Genomic DNA, 16,592 nt, shown 5'->3' on the forward strand with positions numbered 1-16,592 from the left:
GGTGCTGGCAAAAGCTGGCCTTGGGGCAAAGCTTAGTCCTTCAGGCCCAGCTGAGGCAGCCACAAACTGTGGATCGCTTGTAGTCTCAAGAAGTTTGCTCAGGACCAGTCATAGGCACCATCTGATGTTGGTTTGCACCAAAGTTCCTCCCAAGAGATCCAGAACCCATACACCAAGTAGTCAGTTTCAGACAACATCAGAGCAGGATCCAATAAGCTTCACACGTGGCAAATACAAAGGAATATCTCGGCAGGCACCAGGTCAAATGAGGTAAATTCCACCTCATGTGGTCAGCACTTGCACAGCACCTTGCACACCATGGTTGAGTTTGAGCCTCACAGTCGGCCAGCCTGATGGTCCATCCCATGCAAGAATGGGCCAATAGTAGTCAAGACTCAATTACAACAGAAGGACTCACATAACCCAGACAAGGAACATTTCTGAGGCACCCAGCTTGGATGATCAAGGAGACTGCACTACTGGACCCCACAGGACGACTATTACATTTGGCTATTCTATCAAGAGTGGGAGTCATAAAAGGTCTATCTAATACATATAAACAAACACAAAGAGGTAGCCAAAATGGGGGGAAAAAGAAACATGCCCCAAATGAAAGAACAGGAGAAATCTCCAGAAGAAGAGCTAAATGAAATGCAGGCAAGCAATTTACCAAATATAGAGTTAAAGTAATGGTTATAAGGATGCTCTAAAGCATGAAAAATACTGTAACATAGAAACCATAAAAAAGAGCCAATCAGAAATTAGGAAACAATATCTGAAATAAAGAATACAGAGAAAGGAATAAACGGTGGGTTGGATAAAGCAGAGATTCAAATCAATAATTTTGGAGAAAAGGTAGAAAAAACCAACAACATCCAATCAGAGCAGCAAAAAGAAAAAAAGAATTTTTAGAAATGAGGATAGTTTAAGTGACTTTTGGGACAACATGAAGAGTAACAATATCTGCATCACAGTGGTACCAGAAAGAAAAAGAGAGAGCAAGAGATCTAGAACCTACTTGAAAAAAGTTATGACTGAAAACTTCCTTAACCTGGTGAAGGAAAAAGACACATAAGTCCAGGAGCAGAGTCCCAAATAAGATGAACCCAACGAGGCTCCTCACACTAAAACACATTGTAATTAAAATGGCAAATTTTAAAGACAAAGAGAGAATCTTAAAAGCAAGAGAAGCACAGTTACCCATGAGCAAGCTCCCATAAGACTGTCAGCTGATTTCTCAACAGAAAAATTTCAAGCCAGAAGAGACTGGCATGAAATATTCAATGTGAAGAAAAGCAAGGACTTACAATCAAGACTACTTTACACAACCAGATTATCATTTTAAATTAAAGGAGAAATAGAGGTTCCCATATAAGAAAAAGGTAAAGAAGTTTGTCACCACCAAACCAGTGTTACAAGAAATGTTAGCGTACCTTCTTGAAGAAGTATAAGAAGGAAAAGAAGAACAGAGGAACACAGTTAAAAGAATAAAATGGCAATAAATATGTACCTATTAATAATTATGTTGAATGTAAATGGTTCAACTGCTCTAATCAAAAGACATAGGATAGCTGAATGGCTAAGAAAATCAGATCCACATATATGCTGTCTACAAGAGACACAACTCAAAACAAAAGATACATACAGATTAAAAGTAAAGGTACGGAAAAAGATATTTCATGCACATGGAAAAAATAAGTGGGGTAACAATACTTACAGCTCAGGAAATAGACTTTAAAATGAAGGCTATAGTAAAGTACAAAGAAGGACATTACATAACGATAAAGAGAACAATCCAAAAAGAGGATGTAACCCTTGTCAACATTTATACACCCAACATAGGAGCACCTAAATATGTAAAGCAAATCTTGATGGACATAAAGGGAGAAATTTAGAGTTATACAGTCATACTAGGGTATTTTAATACCACATTGACATCAATAGATAAATCTTCAAGACAGAAAATCAACAAGGAAATGGAAGCCTTAAATGACACACCAGAGCAGATGGATTTAATTGACATCTTCAGAGCATTTCACCCCAAAATAGCAGAATATGCATTCTTTTCAAGTGCACATAAAACATTTTCTTGGATAGACCACATTTTAAACCACAAGACAAGTGTCAATAAATTTAAGGAGAATGAAATCATATACAGCATCCTATCTGACCATAATTTTATAAAACTAAGAATCTACTGCAAGCAAAAAAAACTAAACACACACACACACACACACACACACACACACACACATGGAAGCTAAATAACATGTTACTAAACAATGAAAGGGTTAATGATGAGATCAAGGAAGAAATCAAAAGAAACCTTAAAACAACTCAAAATGAAAATAAAACTCCAAATCTATGGGATATAGCAAACAGTCCTCAGAGAGGAATTTATAGCATTATAGACCTACTTTAAGAAACAAGAAAAATCTCAAATAAACAGCCTAAATTTACACTTAAAGGAACTACAAAAGAAAAAGTACAACAAACAAAACCCAAAGTGAGTAGGAGAAAGAAAATAATAAAAATCAGAGCAGTAATAAATGAAATAAAATCTAAGAAAACAATACAAAAGATCAATAAAACCAAGAGCTGGTTCTTTGAAAAGGTAAACAAGATTAATAAACCTTTAACCAGACTCATCAAGAAAAAAGAGGACCCAAATAAATAAAATTAGAATGAAAGAAGAGAAGTAACAACTGACACTAAAGAAACATAAAAGATTATGAGAAAGTATTATGAACAACTATATGCCTACAAATTGGACAATCTAGATAAAATAGATTAATTCCTAGAAACATACAATCTTTAAAAACTGAATCTGGAATAATCAGAAAATCTAAATAGACCAATTAGAACTAAGGAAATTGAAGCAGTAATCAAAAAACTCCTACTAACAAAAGCCCTGGACTGGGTGACTTCACAGTTGAATCTTACCAGACATTCAAAGAACTGACACCTATCTTTCTCAACATACTACAAAAAAATTCAAGAGGTGAGAAGACTTCCAAGCTCATTTTATGAGGCCAGCATTATCCTAATTCCAAAGCCAGATAAAGAAACTAGCAAAAAAGAAAAGAGAAAGAAAGAAAAAAAAATTATAACCCAATATCTCCGATGAACACAGATGCTAAAATCCTCAACAAAATATTTGCAAATCATATGCAGCAATACATTGATTATGCACCATGGTCAAGTGCACTATATTCCAGGGATGCAAGATTGGTATAATATATACATATCAATTAATGTTATACACCACATAAACAAAATGAAGAACAAAAACTACACAATCATATAAAAAAAAGAAGCATTTGATAAAAATCTAGTACCCACTTGTGATTAAAAACTATAAAGGGAATATACTTCAATATATTAAAAGTCATATATGACAAACCCATACCCAACATCATACTAAACAAGAAAAACTAAACGTGTTTTTCTTTAATATCAGGAACAAGACAGGGATATCTGATTTCTCCACTTTTACTCAACATATACTGGAAGTCCCAGCCAAAGCAATTAGACAAAAAGAAAATCTAAAAGGTATCCATATTGGAAAGAAAGAAGTAAAACTGTCATTTGCACATGACCTGATACTGTATATAGTGAACCCTAAAGACTTAACAAAAAACAAAAACTACTAGAACTGACAAATGAATTCAGTAAAGTAGCAAGATACAAAATAATTATCAGAAATCAGTTGCATTTTTATACACCAATAATGAACTAATTGAAATGGAAGCTAAGAAAACAATCCATTTACAATTGCATCAAAAAATCCTTAGTAATAAATTTAACCAAGGATATAAAATAATGTCAAAAAAAAATTCAAACGATAGATAAAGCCAAGACCTGGTTCTTTGAAAAGATAAACAAGATTAATAAAGCTATAATCAGACTCATCTAGAAAAAAAAAGAGGACCCAAATATAATCAGAAATAAAAGTAACAACTTCTTGTGTTTATATGAAATGTATACTTTTTGTTCCATTCAATAGTAACTCTCATGTTTAAGCCTCAGTATAATAACATATAGTGAGAACATGTTCTCTTTATATAAATAAAATTTCAAACAGAATGGAGAAAAATTAACCTTCCCTTAGTGTATTATAGTTAATCATCAAGATTCTACATTAAGAATTGTTTCCTGACCTTTAATTTGCTTAATTCTTTCTTTTATAGTTTTATTAAGTAGTGGAAACTACATCTAAAATTTCTCAAATACTAATACTGGAAAGGAAAGGTATACCAAAAAGGATTCATTCTAATTAGAGCATGTGTGGAGCTTATTTTGGGGTTGTGGGGTGGGCAAAGACATTTGAAAAGTCTCCACATTTCATTGATGTAAGTTCAAAATTAACCCCAAAATGTCATGCTTATGCCTAGGCAGCAGTCTAAGAATACATGTGATCTTGGCACTCTCAGGGAAGTCTCCTGGAAGCATAACAAACTCTTTCCACCAAGCCACTATTTATAATGACTAAGAAAGCCATTGTAAGTTACAAGTACTCGAGAAGTACCAGGTACTAACATGCACACCCACAGTCATAAATATCACTGAATTTAAAAACATGATAGCAAATTACTCTGTGTTTACTGTGCACATATTTTAGGCAAGTTAATACTTCTCTCTTGCCTCCCTTGATGTAGAGTTTATCCACATGGATACTGCACAAGTTTCTAAAACTTAAAGTGTCTACAAATTACTTTTCTACTTCCATGGCCTTTTCTTATCTGCTCTTCCTCTTCCATTCCCTTTCCTATTAATGATATAAATAGCCACCAGACAGTTAACAGAAACCTAACAGTCACCTTGCATTGAGAGTTTAAACATCCTTTCTCTCCTTCATTTACAATCTGATAGTGAAAGGGCTCATGTGGCCCAAAGATCAGTCATAAAAAGAAGGCACTGATTGGCTGATGATTCACTGATTCTTCAAACCTTATTGAGTTGCTCCTATGCACCAGGCAATGAAATGGACAACAAGGATGATCGACTGTATGAAGTACAGAGATTATGCTTTCATCAGCATATGTCAGATAGGTAAATAAATGTCATTATAGGATTTATGATGGAAATGTGGAAAAAACAGAGAAGTAGTCAGTTATAAATGGGGAGGGTTAGGAGTAAGAAAAGGCTACATAGAGAGGTGAGATTTCTCTGTGTAAAATGTAATACCTGGTCAGTACATGCACTCAACAGTTCATTCAAAAACAATTATTATATGCCTGGAAGAACAATGACAGCAAAAAGATTAATACCATTTAGGAATGCACCACTGGATGACTATCCTAATATTGAGAAAACTAATTATTACTTAGAAAAAAAAAAACTTTAATAAGAACAATAAAATATTAATTATTTTATTCTGAGGATTACTGAATTGAAGAATTCACTTTAAATACCAATAAGATCACCCACTGTAGACCTCAAGTAGTGAAGTAAAAAAACAGGTAGAGAGCTCAGTAAAGAGAAAGGTTGATTTACAGGACTTTGGAACATACATAGCAGTTCACCCTTTGGATAAAACTTAAGATTCTCCAAACACTGTCAGGGAGAAAGTGAAAAGATAAGGTTAAGGTCAAAGCCTTAAGAAATATACCAGTATTTATAGGGTGGACAGGAAGATAAAGACCCAGCCAAGAAAATAAATAAGTAAATAAATAAATAAATAAAGTAAATGATATTTAAAAATCTATATGTGTTCAATGTTATTTTATATTGTTGTAAATATCATATTATTTTAAATATTATAAGTTTATATATCTATTTATACATATCTACCCCAAAATGTTACAGCTGTAGAACTTGACAGGTTATATGATATTATTTCTTATCTCTGAATGCTCTTTCTTTTTATATTCACAATATCTTCATTCATTCAAAAGATCTTAATTCATTCTAAGATCTTTAACTATTCATAATGTTTACAGGGACAGAACAAAAGATAAAATATGCTTTTTAAAGTCTTCTCTAATTTTGCTACTCCAAAGAACCGAAAATAAGTATTCAGTTAGTTCTAGCTATATTTCTATCACCATTCAAAACCTGTCATTTAGAGGCCCAGGCCAGATAGATCAGTTGATTAGAGCATCATCCCAATGCATGAAGGTTGCAGTTCAATATCTGGTCAGGACACATACAAGAATAAGCCAATGAATGCATCAATAAGTGGAACAATTTATGTCTCTCTCTCCCTCTGTCTCTCTGTCTCTCTCTTGAAAATCAATAAATAAAAATTAAATAAAACTTGTCATTTAGGGTTAGTTAAAACAAAGAAAGGGCAGTATTAAGTCAAGGGAAGAGAACATTTCAAGAAAAGACCTCCTGATCACAGAGGAGATTACAAATGATAGTAGCCTCACCCAGGGCAGTTCGCTGGAGCAGTGAAGATGACTAAATGGCCAAGGGGAAAGGAGAGAGCAAGTAAACACAGTGAGCTGTAGTGAGACTGAAGACGTTAATATGGTGATAACATGAAGAGAAACAGTAAAACACCTTGTATATGTTGTGGGAGGATGTGAAGAAATTTGAACATATGTGTTGGTGAGAAGATGGAGCCAATAAGAAGGGAAAGCTTAAAAACAGTAGTAGTAAATGCTGTGAGTTTAGGTCTCAGGGTTGAGGGAGTCAGAAAGAGGTAGAATTATGCACAGGAGAGAAACCATCCACATATATAACTGACTTTGAAAAGCATTGCTGACTCTCTGATTCTGAGATAAGTTCTTAATGCAAACTACTATGTTTATACTGTTGATGTTATTATTGGTGAACAACTACATCATTTATTGAAGAATAAGGTGTGTTCAACTAAACCAGTTAGGAGATAAAGAGAGAGAACAGATATAGACTATCTATCTATTTATCTATCTATCTATCTATCTATCTATCTAATCTATTATTGCATAAGCTTGTGTTAATTGAAGTTATTTCATTTTATAATTATGTAGTTGCTTTTACTTCCTAGCCATTTCAACCTAAGAGTACATGGATTCTCTAATTCAGCAATTAGCAAATTGCAGTCTGCAGGCTCACTACCTATTTTTGTAAATAATGTTTTATAGAAACACAGCCACACCCATTCATTTATGTAATTTCTCTAGCTGATTTCATGCTACAATGGCACAGTTGAGTATTTGCAACAGAGAATTTATGGCCCCCAAAGCCAAAAATATTTGCTATTTGGCCCTTTACAGAAAAAGTCAGCCAACCTCAACATCTAATTTAAACTATTAACTGTACTTTCCAGCTAAAATATGCATGTTTGGAAGATATGTTTTCCATGTCTTCATTCAAGTTATTAAAGATTCTAATTGCAATAGGATCTAATCCAAAATACTGGCAGAAATCTTTGCTCATCTCCCTCTTGACTAATACAAATCTATTAGTTACCACTAAAAGAATGGTAACAACAGTGCTTTATCATCAGGCTATTATGGTTCATTTTCACAAGGCTGTCAAAGTTAGTAGTATGAATTTCACGGTTGAAATCCATATATGTTTAAATTACTACCACTTTCAATTTATGATCTTGGTAAACCTAGCAAATATATAATCTAAGCTTTCCTTTATGACTCAAAGACATCATTTAAAATATCAGCAATTTTACTGGGCTGTAATATAATGATTCTTTGGTGACATAGAGAAATAGATCGAGTCTTAGTCCATTTGGGCTTCTATAAGAAAGTACTGTAGATTCTGTGGCTTATAAACAACAGAAACATGTTTCTTACAGTTCTAGAGTCCAAGATTGAGGTGCCAGTAGATTCACTATTTTTTTTGCTCTACTTCATATGGGGCAAGGAAGGTGGGATCTCTCTGGTGTCTCATTTACAAGGGTACTAATCCCACTCACGAGGACTCTGCCCTCATAATCTAATCGATTCTCAAAGGTCTCACTTTCCAATATCATCACATTGGGGCTCACAGATTTCAAGGCATGAATTTAGGGGGCAACACAAACATTCAGTTCATAGCTGGTTAGAGCATGTTTCACTGTATTTAATAAGAAGTCTATGCCAGCTGTGCTTGCTTGGTCTTAAGAATGCTTTTCAAAACCTGAAAATATAAGAGGAGGTAAGACAACTACTAACTGACACTTCTCCGTGCTGATAGTGTGATAACTCAAACGAGTCCTGCTCGCTAATCAAACCACAAGCTCCTGTTCTGGTGTGACTATGGAATACACATAAACAAATGAAATGAAGTACAGGGAAAATAAAGGCAAACAGTCTTTTAATGTCTACCACATGAACTTTATGAACCCATTTACACACTTTGTGACACTAATTTGACTTTTAAGTGAATTTGTTACATATTTATTAGTTCATTTGGTTGTGTTTACATAGCTGAGTTTGCTGAATAGCTAAATTCTGTAACAGTAGGCTGATGCTAGATTGCTTATTAAATGTTTTAGTGAAATGCAAAACTTCTCAGCAACTTCTCACAATTGGGTCTGAAATGACTTGTTCAAAACTAACACAGCATGTTCAACCCATGCTCATAACTTACAACCAGAAATTGTCACTAAGCTCTTGTCCAAAGAAGGCATACTAGATTTCAGATTTCGAAAATCAAGAATTTTAATACACAAGCTTTCAAATCATGTTTGGTTCATTTTTATAAGCAAAGCACTGTACCCAAAACTGTCTTCATAAATACTCGGCAAAAAAGTTCTCAAGTAAAAAACCTAAAATCTGACAAAAGATCACTCCTTGTAGTGAAAGACAGGTCATATGCCTTTCACAGACCTCTCTGTTTCCCAGTTATACAAAAACCTCTAATTTGCACATGGCACAAAACACAGTATTAATTAATCAATATTAAATTTAATATATATATATATATATATATATATATATATATATATATATATATATCTCCACATAGTAAGATGAAGATCAGAGAAAAGATATATTTTTATAGTATCATCAACACTTGTAAAAAAAAGGTTTGCTTCATTCCTGTTCTGGAAAAAAAAAAAATCCTCAGAAGAAAATATTGCCTCCTGTCTGTATACTTATACATTTTAGTGTCTCATGGGCTTGTTGCTTTGCTTATGATTTACATTTGATTTTGAAATACTGTGTGGGGAGGACATTTCTGCTGCTGTATTTGTCTTGGATTCTTTATTTTTTGCTATTCTAGATCATCACTCTTCAGCTTTTTGGTAAAATGTTCTTCTCACAAGAATTAATGTGCTCTGGGAAGATAGCTCAGTTGGTTAGTGTTGTCTCGATACATCAAGGTTGTGGGTTCAATATCCAGTGAGGACTCATACAAGAAGCAACCAATGAATGCATAAATAGAAGGAACAAGTCAATGTTTCACTCTTTCGCTCTCTCTACATTTGTCTCTCTCTAAAACCAATAAATTTAAAAAATAATTAATGTAAAAATGTTACCTTTTAAATTGCATTAATTCTGAAATGTGGAAGTGTGAAATAACTTAAAATGTCAAAACTAGACAGGTTACTTTTATGATTTACCTTATCTAATGAGACCTCAGACATATTTAACAATGTCTAATATCTGGTGTGCTTAGATGCAGAGGGATATCAGGGTGAGGGAACTTCAGTGATATTCTGAGGCATTGGGCACCTTATGTTTGTAGATTTCAGGCAAGGAAAGTTAGGAATGTCCTCCACTATTTCCACCATCGTAATGAAAATTAATTCTGTGTCAATGCTCCCCAGGCAGTAGAGATGTTGAAAGACTGGTCTTGATCACAGCACTGGCCTGGCTGACATCTCAGAAACACTATAGCATTCAGCAGTCAACACAGAACCAGCTATAGCTTTCCCTGAATTAAGTCTTCCCCCTGTCCTCAGCATGACTGCCAAACACCTTAACATTACTTCACTAGTGGACACTTGCTTACCTATATTCTCATCTCCAAATTTTGGCAAGTGCTATTTTTTGCACTAGGAAACTCCACCCTCCTTCTTCACTGCCACCAATGTTTTAAATCATTCTTCATTTCCTAGTTTAGACATCACTTCTTCCAGAAAGCCTTCTACAATCCCTAAACTCTATATTAGGTCCACCCTGTGAATTTCAATACTCTTTATGCATTTTCTCTATTAAAGCATCTATCACACTACACAGTGGTTTCATGTTTTCTAATCTGTGAAATACGTTTTTTTCGGAATAAAAATCTTAGAATGAATTCAAATATGTGAAATAGAAATGTGGAGCTACATGGAATTGTTCTGTTGAAGAAGGGGTGGAGAACATGAAGTTACATATGTTCAGCTTCCCCAGTATGCCCGTGCTGACCTCTAAGGAACGTCTTAAGAATCTTGGGACTCTCTGGAATGCATCTGAAACACAATTACAGTACTCTAGAACTAAGTACTTATTTTTCTGTATTGTCCCAAGAAGTCAGGAATCATGTTTGTTTCATTCATAATATACTTAGTAACTGAGCATCTGGCCCAGGAAAGTGAAGACATTAGAGATACAATAAATAATTGTTGAATAAATAAATAATAGTTACAGCAGGGTCAGTGGCAGAGCTCAGGTTAAAGCACTATTTGTCCTTTCATCTTTGGACAGCCCAGATCAACTAAAGAATGACCTGAGGAGAGATAACATTCAAAGAAATCGGATAGTACAAAGGGTAACTTGTCTCTTCTCTAAAGTGATCTTGATCTTTTGTAAAGACCAGTGCATTACAGAGATGACATGGCATACGAGAGTTAGAAATATCGTAGACCTGGTTTGCTTAAAAGATGTTCTTATTTTAATACAAGGGAGAATTTTATTAAGGTGTTCAGGGAGTGTCTTTTTATGCTAATCAGATCATTCAGCAAAAAATGTTCAAGAGTCATTTACAGAAGGAAAATGATTTGCATTATGACTCAACTCTCCAGAACAGTGACATAAAAATGCATATTCTTCCAGATTCTTAGAATAATGCTTAAGAGTCCGTTGTGACAGCATGTTTATGGCTGGGCATTAGGTATCAGTAACTCTTGGGGACATTGCTCCATTGTTTGACCCTATTGTTCTGAAGCAATGAACTTTTGCTTTCATTCGTTGAAAGGAAAAATCTTATAGACAAAAATCACTGTTATTAAATGAACATAATATGGTCATTACTATAACTCACAACCTACTGGCATCTTCTATTACATAGTTTGTGGATACCTGGCTGAAGTAGGCTCTTTAAAGGAGCCTCTTTTAAACAATGTAACCTATGATGGAAAATCAAAACTGTGTTGCATTTAAAATATGTCATCACCACTACATTCCATAAGATTATGAGGCTTTAATACCCTTAGACTTGAACAGAAACATAAATACAAAATAACATATGATTTTGACACTAATCTGATCCTTAGCTTTCAGATACTTTAATTTGTTTATATTGTCCTCTGTTCTTATTGCCTTCCCTTTAAGTTTTGATCCTTGCATCCACGAGCTGTCCTCAATGAGGATACTAGAAACCCATGTTATTTAAGAAACAAACTTGAGTACTTAAAAATTTAAGACTGCAATTACTAAAATTGCAGGCCTATCACTAGGTAATGATAATGTAATAGATGGTTCAAATACTAGAATATTAAACAATCCAACACCTGTAGTTTCTGAAAGCAACTATAGGTCAAGAAAGTGAAGAGTAATTCTGTATTTTTAAACCCTTAAGCAGGAAGTTTTATCTAGTTTGATTTTAAAATAAGTAAGTAATGATGTCAGTTAATTGCTACCTTTATACTTCTTGATCCACACTCTGAGCGATACCAGTTCTGGCCAGTTATCATTATAAAAGGACCAAGAACATAGGCACTAAAATAATAATATGCGCTTGTATGTGGTTGCTATTGCCAGATGAAGATTTTTCTCTGTGCCAAGAGGTGAATCAGGAAAAATATATCAAAAGTAAATTAGTTTGAGAATGAATAATAAATATGATATAAGGATGTATAAATATTCAATTAATTACTGTAAACTAGTTTTAATCCTCTTAGCTATAGAACCTAGTTTCCTCTTGGATACAGAGACCAAATTCAACCACCATCCTGAACTAGGTCACCTTTAGTCATTGCACAGGTGTTGAGAAGGGCTCTACAGATATTCCTTTTAGAACAAAAAGAGTTGACCCTTGAACAACATGGGTTTGAACTGCACAGGTCCACTTGTACTTGGATTTTTGTTGATAAATACAATAAATCTATTTTCTCTTCCTAATAATGTTTAAATAACATTTTCTTTTCTCTAGCTTATTTTATTATAAAAATACAGTATGTAATACATATAACACAAAATATTTTTTAATTGGCTGTTTATGTTATTGGTAAGTCTTCCAGGCAACAGCAGGCTATTAGTTAAGGTTTTGATGAGCCAAAGTTATATTCTGATTTTTGACTGATGCAGGATTGACAACCCTAACCCCGAAGTTGTTCAAGGGTCCACTATATAATATAATGAGTAGTTCAGGAAGGCCAGGAGACAGCAGCAGACCACTCCGCTACACTGAATAGAAGGAGACTATATTATTTATCTAACCATATACCTTATATCTGTATCATTTCTTAACTCCTCCAGTTATCTGAAGCTATGAAGTAGAGGTAGATCAAAAAGAGGTTGGTTTTTGTAATCTGGTTAGAAAGGATCCAACCCACCTCATGTCCCGGACAATATACCTGCCTTCTTTGTTCCTTTCTTAACCTTGACTCTAGGTAGCAGCTAACAGGGTTAGCAGGGAGAAATCAATGACACTAAAGCATAATGATAGTTCCAGCATTAGGTAATGGTTTCTAAAACCCCTATTCAAGGGACATGTCTATTTTTTTTTGTTGTTGTGTTTTTTTTTTACCATTTGAAATCTGAGGGCCAGATCTTCTAGAGACCCTAAATTAATATTTGGAAACTTTTATCTTCTATAGTCCCCTCATTATATTCCATGTCCATGCCCTTCCCAAGCTTATACCCTATCTTAGTCTGATAGTCAAAGGTCAAGAGTATGGTCTTTTTAAATGGGCATCATGAAACTTTGGGACAAGTTGAACATGTCTGGAATCAGAACAAAGGTTTAATTTCATAAGTTAGTTGTTCTCATCAGCTTAACTCTTATTATTAATATTTTCCAGCCAATGCCTAGACTTTTTAAAGACCCTCTATTCCTACTGTCTCCTCCAAACTCTACGGCAATGTTTCTAATTTTTTTTACATTATTGTCAATCCCCATTTAAGGAGAATTTTTAGATTTTTTTTTTTCTAATCATGTCCTCACTTTATGAAATATTAGCACTACAGATAAGCTGTTAATCTTTTTGTATGTACTGGTCCTTTGGAGGACCACAGACCATGGTAGTATCAAAAAATATATTTTTTTACCTCCTAAGATCCAATTTTGACTCTTCGGGGCAATATTGCCTCTCTTTGAGACACATGCCCTATAACACAAGAATAATCTGCCTTTGAAAATTCCCCAGCTAACCACACATTATAAGAGCTAAACTTTTTTCTATGCATATGACAATTTTATTTTATTTAACTACCCTTACCCCTTCCCCTGTATTGTTTATAGAATGAGATTGACATTGAGAAATGTATTGGACAATCTAATCAAAATGTGTGTGTGTACTATTAGAGTAATTGTAAAAGAGCTTTAGCTAAAATATGAAAAAATAAATCCAGGGTACTTTTAAAAAATTCAATAAAACAAATCATTTGTTATATAGACTAGATAGTTTTTATATAGAAAAATAAAATTAGATATTCTTTTCAAAAAAAATGAGCTGCATGACTTGGTTTTAGTTGGAATCTTGGGTTAATGGGCAATGGTTACATACTTTTCATATTCTGTCCTTGACTTCTTGGAACTGATACTGAGAGGCCAAGGATTACAAAATTATGGCTATGAAGTCATGTAAATTATAAATGGCATTTTACTCTATGCAGCTGAAAGGGCATATAAAGTGCAAACATTAACAAATTTAAAAACTCAACTAGAAGAAGACTGCTCCTTTTGGAAACATTAATGAGTAAAAAAAAAACCAAAAAAACAAAACCATAAATGATTGCTCTTGAGCCTAAACCTTTTTTTAAGTTTAATAAGAATGTTTTGTGCTTTAACTAAATTGGAATGTTATCAAAAAGGCACTGTAATAAAGTAATACTATAAATATAGGGGGATATTCTGGCTAGGAGTTGACTCTATGGCTTCCCTGTACCCTGCACACACATACACCACTTCAGATGACTTGAACATACTGAAATCTGCCATCCATTTGTCATCAAAAATAAAATAAAGTTTTTGTTTGTTTGCTTCAAAGTTCAAAAGCCTTTCAGTGAAGTCCAAGTTAAGGACATACCAAGAGAGAAACTGGTAAGGGAATAAGGTGGCTAATATGAATTTACCAGAGAACAATCAAATATTGCCAGCTCATACAGTGACACCATTAAGATTAGCTTGGTGATCTTCTTAGGAGATGTGTTAGAACTTTAAGCAAGCAGAGGAAGAGAAAGATATTATTGATGAAGGAAAAACACAAGACTATGGCTTAGTTCAGGTAGATGGCAGAAACAGCTGCAAAATGCTGGCAATATCAGCTGTAGTTGAGAATTGAGAAATAAATCAACTTCAGGTCTTGGTGGAAGCCCAGAAAATGAATAAACTCAATTAAAATCTCTGGGACCCAATGACCCAGGTGTTCTCCGGAGTGAGGGAAAACACACAGCCTGCTTGAGACCTTGCTTAGAATAGCTGTTTAAAGAGCTTTGCTTTTTGCAAACAGTTGGAAAGCCTTCTGTGTAAGAAAACTAATAGCAGAAACCTGGTACCCCTGTGGTACATATGGTACCCCATAACCCCTATTCTCACTGACTCAGTCCCTGAGCCACTTTGAACCCCAGTGGGAAAGTCACCCTGGGGACAGAATGGGCAACATGCTGCACACAGCCATCTCCTCAAAATAAATAACTAAGTAAGTAAGTAAATAAATAAATAAATAAATAAATAAATATATGTGTGTGTGCGCGCGCGCGTGTGTGCACACGCGTGTAGATATATTACATATATATATATATATATATATATATATATACACATACCTATCACTCTGTCCCAGATGTGACTGAAAGACTGAAATGCACCATTCCTTCTCCCCCCACTAAAAAATAAATCACCAGAGAAAGTCATTCTTGAGTCCTTCTGCCTATTATAAATACCCCATCTATCCAAGTTTCAAGTTCAAAAGGTTAAGAGCTTGACCGATGGGCAGCACAGCCTGCAACTTTCTGCAAATCTGGTTCTGGTTATAAGTGACTATTGGGTACTAAAATGACTTCTCTAGAGTGTAGGAAGATGAGCCACCTGACCCATCTGATCCCCTCCAGAACGCATCCTATACCTCTCAGTCGCATTCCGGAAAAGGGGACTCTCTCAGGACTGGGGACAGGCATGAACCTCTCATCCCTCTCAACAACAATGCATTCACCATATGAAAGATTTTGAGAGAGAAAAGAGATGGGGGTGGAGGGAGAAGAGAGAGAGGACGCGTGCTCGCGCAATGACAACAAAAAGTGATTTTTTAAACTATTAGAAGAAACAAAATCTAATTTTCTTACCATCTCTTCTGAGGTTGGCGTTGCGCAAAGCTTTGATGGTGGCACTCTGTGGAGCTGCAGAAGAGTCCCGAAAGCTGCAAAAGTTTGCGCAGACTAGAGTGTAGACGAGGATGAGCCGGAGCATTGGGATCAGCGACCAAGGGACAGCGTCGTTCTAAGAAAAATCTGGGAGAAACTCCGGGGACTGACGCCGCGCCGCGCCGCGCTTCTGCCGCCTGCGCTCCTCCAGAGGTGGCCTGGGCAGTTGTGCTAATCGCCTAGCTTTCCCCAAACTTCCTGCATGCTCAACTTTCTGAGTGCGTGTGGGTTCCGCACTTCCTTGCAGTGCTGAGAGTTGATAAATGGTGACGGGACAAACAACAGGTTGACGTCTGTTCGCCCCCTCCGGCGGCCAGCAGCTGCAGCACAGGCTGCAGGGGGCGGGCGGCTCGGCGATCCGCCCCAGAGCTGCGGGCACCCGGACTCTCAGCCGCACCAGCAGTCCAGCTCCCCTGGCTAGGCTGAAACCGGCTCTGCAGCTTGAACATGCCCAATTTGACGGTGGGCCAGGTCTCTTCCCACTACCGTGGGCTTAGCCCTAGACGTTGGATCAGAAAGGGAGCAGAGAACAAGGTGGCCAGGAGGAAATAGAACGTAGAATTCCAGTGCTTCTCTGGAAGTGACTGGCTCATTTACTCACAAGGTACATGTAGCTCAAGCCCTGATGATAGTGGGGTCTGGCGAGGGGGCTGCAGTTGGAAGTGTTTAGTTTGCAATGATCTTGACTAGTTTTACTTAGCCAAGATTTCACTCAGTGAAAACGTGGAAAAATGCAATTGCAGAGGAGCTCAATTCTGTGTTTTCCTTTGAACTTCAGTGGATATAACCTTATCTGAGTCAGTGTAATTTCTCAGGGAGAACAGCAATCCGTTCTTCCTAGCTCACAGGGCTCTAGTAGTCATGGGCCCATGTGGTGATGTGTATGTATAATAAATTATCCAGGCTGTTTGCATATGCCCCACCCCCATC

The 16,592-nt window shown here is 35.7% G+C and overlaps 1 protein-coding gene across 5 annotated transcripts in view; it reads right to left on the bottom strand.

Annotated features, from left to right (window-relative positions):
- LOC150019828 (platelet-derived growth factor D) overlaps positions 1-16,091 on the bottom strand; it is a 272,810-nt gene extending 256,719 nt beyond the window's left edge. The window contains exon 1 of one of the 5 annotated variants that reach the window (XM_090268072.1): positions 15,585-16,088. In XM_090268072.1, coding sequence (XP_090124198.1) covers positions 15,585-15,708 — 124 coding nt within the window. In that variant the 5' untranslated portion in view covers positions 15,709-16,088. Of the gene's footprint in view, positions 1-15,584 lie in introns of all 5 variants that reach the window. The other 4 variants (XM_090268070.1, XM_090268068.1, XM_090268069.1 and 1 more) reach the window with 4 other exon arrangements.
- Positions 16,092-16,592: the final 501 nt, after the last annotated feature.

Source organism: Furipterus horrens, unplaced genomic scaffold, assembly GCF_987537825.1.
Source record: "Furipterus horrens unplaced genomic scaffold, mFurHor1.1.pri manual_scaffold_2, whole genome shotgun sequence".
NCBI lineage: Eukaryota > Metazoa > Chordata > Mammalia > Chiroptera > Furipteridae > Furipterus > Furipterus horrens.